The sequence below is a fragment of the Alligator sinensis genome, unplaced genomic scaffold (assembly GCF_000455745.1).
Source record: "Alligator sinensis unplaced genomic scaffold, ASM45574v1 scaffold563_1, whole genome shotgun sequence".
NCBI lineage: Eukaryota > Metazoa > Chordata > Crocodylia > Alligatoridae > Alligator > Alligator sinensis.
This window is the reverse complement of record NW_005842524.1, coordinates 475,631-481,352: the sequence shown is the minus strand read 5'-3', so window position 1 is coordinate 481,352 and position 5,722 is coordinate 475,631. Positions and strand designations below refer to the sequence as shown.

General features: G+C 43.7%; 1 protein-coding gene across 1 annotated transcript in view; it reads right to left on the bottom strand.

Annotated features, from left to right (window-relative positions):
• Nucleotides 1–5,722, bottom strand: part of LOC102384709 (arylsulfatase J) — a 102,021-nt gene that overhangs the window by 80,061 nt on the left and 16,238 nt on the right. The window contains exon 3 of the mRNA XM_025213362.1: nucleotides 5,513–5,685. Within this exon, the coding sequence (XP_025069147.1) occupies nucleotides 5,513–5,685 (173 nt within the window). The remainder of the gene's footprint in view (nucleotides 1–5,512; nucleotides 5,686–5,722) is intronic.

Below are 5,722 nucleotides of genomic sequence, written 5' to 3'. Positions count from 1 at the left end.
CTTGGAGTAATTTGTTCCATTTCTTCTTTTTATGTAGGATGAATGCTGTAGAAAGTTTTTCGTAGTCTCTTTGTATCCATTGTATATTGTCAGTGAACATGCATGGATTTCTATCTTTTAAGATGTTGTAGTGTATGACGATTTCCTTCCTGAGTTGGTCTCTTTTGGAGTAGAGCAGGTGAAGTAGATGATTTCTAATTTTCTCTGAAGTTCTTCTGCATAGCTGTGAAGCATATTTGGAGTTGTGTGTAGTAGTCAGGGGATTGTAGATATTTAGTCCTTGGGGAATGATGTTGTGTTTCTTGCAAAGGCTTAGAAAATATATGTCGCTGTTGAGTTTGGCTTCTTTCTTTTTCATGTTGTAGTTTCCATTTCAGACGGCTGAATTCAATATCTTCCATGTTGCAGGGGTTTGGGTTGTAGCCGTGTTGGTCTAAGGACATAGGCAGACAAGGTTCCTTGGGTGAATTTGATATCTTTTATTAGACCAACCCATTTACATAAGGGGTTCCATTTCTTCTTACATGTAGGGACCCACCAAATGGTAGTCCTTCATTGCGTTCCAGTATTTTAAATTGATATGATAACACATGGGATGAAGACACCCTTCAGATTTCTTCTCAACCATTTGATCAGAACAAGACAACCAACATTCATGCAAGAAAATTTCTGTCTTAGCTGCAGTTCTGCAAGTCACATGTTCTGAATTATTTCTATTTCAAGGAGAAGTCTCAAGACTTCCATTTATTTTTAAAGAAAAAGTAAAAACAAACACACTACAACATCTAATGCAACAGAAAAGGGTATTTAGATTTGGTAGTCTGAGGATAGGCAAAAGGTAAGGCAGATGGCAGTCTATAGACTAACTTATAGACTGCAACCTACTTTTGCCAGATGCTTCATCATAGCATCTGGCAAAGTAGACTATAACTTACGAAAGCTCATGCCTCACTGAATGAGTTAGTCTGTAAGGTGCTGCCCTGCCATGCCTTCTACATAATGAATTCAGTTTGGAGGATCCAGAGTTGTTTGCATGTTATGCTCATTCGTATAAGTGCATGGGCAGGGGGGGAAGGGGACAGGGGACAACTTTGCTGTAAAGTTATAGTCAATAATTCATTAAGTATACCTGAGCCACTGTTCAGCTCAACCCAATGCTACCTGAATGTAGAAAGTCAAAACAGGAAAGACTGAAACCTAAAAACCCCTTTCCTTAGAAAATATTCTTGATCAATATGACATTTCTAAATTAGCTATGGAAACCCAGAGAGAAATAAATCTCAGGATGTAGAGCCCAGGAAAAGAGCACAGCAAGCCTGAAAATGAGCCTTAGATCCAACCAGTTCTCTGTTGCAATCAGAATTCCACAGCTGCAGATCCCAGGGCAAGCTGCTTCCTGAAAGCTGCCTGCCTTTACCTCCCTGTTTTGGCCTCTATTAGACGAGTAGATCACACATGGCATCAAGCCCATTGGCTCAAATTTCTCTTCTCTACTCCCAAGATTCAAGTTCAGCTGCTAAAAGCACATGAAGCCCAATCTCAGAACTGGACTATCTCCCTAAATGCAGCAGGTTTCTCATAAGTTAATAAGCAAGTAAGAAAAAAGATGGTGGAAAGAACGAGAAATTCAGAAAGGAAAGGAAAAATCAAAACCCAAGAAGAAGACAATAGACATAAAACAGAGGGAAGAGAAAACAGACAAAACAGGGGTAGCAGTTACAACGCCATGCTATGGCATGAGGAAGCCTAGCAGTCCAAATAATCTATGGATTCCCACCACCCCTCACTCTACACAAAGTTGAGAACTACCAAGAGAAGTTAATTTTGTCACCTATGTCAAGGGAAATTATATACACAATTTAAGAGAAAAAAGACATTATTAGGAAGACTTTTGAAAACATTCATTATAAGAGCATGCTTTATTTACAAATAAACATAATTTGATGTTGTGAACATAAATCTCACTGGGACAATCTGGAGATTTGCAAGGAATTTAGAATTTGCAGTTCCTTTGCCTGAATCTTATATTAGATGACAATTAGCACTTCTTCATGAACATGGTTTATAGTAGTCCCTCTATTTTATCCCCTTGTTGATTAGTCAGATAGATCTGGGAGAGAAGTTCAATAAACTGGTTTAACTTAAATCAGTTGTCTTAAACCAATCAGGTTATCTTAAACTAGGTTCGGCCATTTTGAAAGTGGTTTATATGCACTGAACTTCTGTTCTGTTACAGGTTTAAACTAGTTTCAGATCACTTAAACCAGTTTGTATGCAACTTCTGTCCCTAGCTGGGAAGTTTGGGACAGGTCAAGCCAAGTTTATTTTGTGAGGAATGGGGAACAGATGTTTGAATGAAGCATAAGAAAATCTTGGGTATTTCATCTCAAGATTTCACCTAATAAAAGGTTCCAAAAACACAGCAGTCATTTTCAGTTATTTTCTCCCAGTGGCCTGATGAAAACAGCAGGGTTCCTAAGAATATGCCCATGAGTTTTCTCTGTTTTTATTAGTATAAAAAGTTATCAAATATAATGCTTTATATGTAAAGGAAGGGTAAACTCAGTTTTTTTCTTCTTGCGTTTTGTTTTTGTTCCTTTCAGAGTCCTGCTAATGCCTGTATTTCTCCTGTAGCATCCCTTGATCTCAAGAAAGACAGCACAGCACACTGGTTCTTTTGGAACCCAATAATGTCATTCTTTAAACCACTGAATGAGTCACTGTTCTGCAGCATGCTATTCCCTCTGTAGGCAATGACTCTGAAACTGCGGTCTGTGGAGTACTAGCTGGTGGTCCACAGAGAGCTGGCTCTGATCCCAATTACCCCTGCTACACTGAAAAAAAGATAAGCAAAAATGCATTGTGTACTACCTCAAATTTCCTATATAATCTGTTGCTTTACTTGCCACAGAGATGCTATATGATTGTGAATTAGGGAATGCCTACAAGACAATCTTTCTTTTGCTATATAGTCTTCAGTATGAGGGAGTTTGAGAACTCTTGCTCCAGATAATGAGTAAGCTCTCTGTGCTGAACTCCCTTCCCCAGCAAGCCTGGACAATGGGAAACTGAGAACAGGAATCAACTCTGATTCTATCAGATAGTAATGTGAGACACGGGGCTATTTGCTTTAAGAAAAATGTTTCTTTTGTATCCAGTGATATCAACAATATCCTGTCAAAGTAGGTTAAGCTGAACGGAAACTACGTGGACCAGATTACAACTGTCCACACTTGAAGTTATTCAGGAACAGCTACAGCATTTCAAATTCACATCCTTACATAATATGCATTAACCCTTACATTGGATACATTAGTTACTCAACAGATTGTTTTAAAAATACCAAGCAGAACAAGGTAGGACATCTTCAGTCCCATGCTTGTGACATGCATTTGTGGAAATTCTTCTAGTAGCACTGGAAATAAGTTTTTAACTGTTTGCAGGATGGCAATTACATTATAAGAAAAGAAATACCCCAGTTCATAAAGTCCTGCAGAATTCTTAGCTCATGCCAAGCTGAAATTCAACGGAGTCCCCTTAAAAGTCCTAATTTCATAGAAAGACCACATTAAAGCAAGACTCAATGTAACCAGAGTTGTGATTTGCATAGTGTTAGGTAAAGCAAAACGTGCAGCTTTCATCCTGCTTTACTAACATGGGATTTTACTTTACTAACATGGGATTTTACTTTGGGTCAGCCTATTTGCTAATTGTAAAAGCACACCACGGATCTCAGCAAGCACTCCTCAGTAATACTGACACATGAAGTTACAGCTCGTCTTTAGATTAATGAATGCTAATCCGCTTCTAAAATGTTGCAAAATGGGTTGTTCACAGCGCTGAACTCTTACTGGGTGACAGGATAACACAGTGCAATTGCTGTCATTAGTTTAAAAAAAATGACAGTTTTAGCCAAGGGGAAAATGTAGAACCAAGGACTTCACACTGATATTGGTTTCATGGCACATCATAACTTAATTTGATCCCTGAATCCTTCTCACACTGGATAAGTGTGATTGATCCTCTGCTCTTTTTTAAAGGTCCTGTTCTCCCAGGAAATGAGGACTGGAATGGACCTCAGGAGGCCATCCAGCCTAACCCCCTTCTCAAAGCAGGATGATCTCCAACTCTCTCATCCCAGCCAAGGCTTTGTCTACCCAGGTCTCTAAGGATGGAGATTCCACCACCTCTCTGGGCGGTGGCATAACTCCTTTCCCCTTCCCTGATTTTCTTAACTGTAGTGCACTGGTACTACCCAGACGTGAGGAAGCTCACCTCGCATTGGAACAGCACATTTAAGGGCCTTGTTACACCTTACACTGCTGGCTGGTATTAGTGCCAGCTTGGAGTTAGGATCAATCACACCCTTAGTCTAGAAACCTTCTCTGACTGTCCCCCACCTGCACAGCTGTGACTGGCCATGAGGCCTGGGGAACAGGGGCAGGACTTGGAGCTGTAGCTGGGAGCTGCAACTGGAGGACTCGTGAGCCAAGACAGGCTTCTCTCCCTCTCTAGGGGCTGGGGTGAGAGAGACCTGGGATACTGGAGGCCTTCCACTTGGGCGGCACATCCATGGGGAGTGGCCGCACCTGAACAAAAGTGGAGATGGGTAGTGCTTATCAGAGATCATCCTGCCCTGGAGCAGCGTAACTTTGAGCCATATAACAAGCACTTAAAACTACTTTGGGTGCACCTACATGTCACCATATGGTGATGTTGCTACAGTGCTTTCAGAAGTACTAAAGCGCAGCACAGTACAGGCAGTTACTGCGCCATGTGCGTGGTGCACGGTTAGATTTCGTCACTACACTCCCCATACTTGGGGAGTGCACTTCTATGGCTGATGTAGCTGGCGATCACATGCAGACACATGATCGCTACATTGCTGAAGTGACACCAATATAACCAGGGAGTGTGCTGGTACAGGGATGTAGTTAGCGATCACATGCAGACACATGTGATTGCTATGGCGCAGAAGTGGCGCCAATATAGCCAGGGAGCGTGCTGCTATGGTGATGTAGTTAGCGATTATGTACAGACACACGTGGTCACTACAGCGTGAAGTGGTGCTAATATAGCCAGGGAACGTGCTGCTACGGCAACGTAGCTAGCGATCATGTAATAGACACACGTGATCCCTATGGTGCCGCTATAACCTTGGAGCGTGCTGCTACAGCAACATAGCTAGCGATCATGTAGTAGACACACGTGATCGCTAAGGCGCTGAAGTGGTGCCAATATAGCCAGGGAGCGTGCTGCTATAGCGATGTGGCTGGCGATCCCATGCAGGCACAAGTGATCTGCACATCTCTGTAGTGCACCATTCAGCCACCTAGGGTGACCTGTAGACACGCCCCTTAAGGAGGTAGGTAGTAGGTGGACTCTCCAGGGGTGAAGTGCTCCAAACTCCCCGTGCAGGGCAAGGGGGCCCTCACCCCCAGCCACCCGGGTCCAACAAGCGCTCCCCCCGACATGCCCCCGGGGCGCCTTCCTCCCCGCGGGCCGCACTCACTTGCCGGTGATGAGCTGGCTGCGGGACGGCGTGCACATGGGCTGCACGTAGTAGTTCTCCAGCTTCACGCCCTCGGCCGCCAGGCGGTCCAGCGCGGGCGTGCGGATCTCGGAGCCGTGGTAGCCCACGTCTCGGAAGCCCTGGTCATCCGCCAGGATGAAGACGAGGTGGGGCTGCGAGCCGGGCTCCGCGCCGCCCCACGACAGGTAG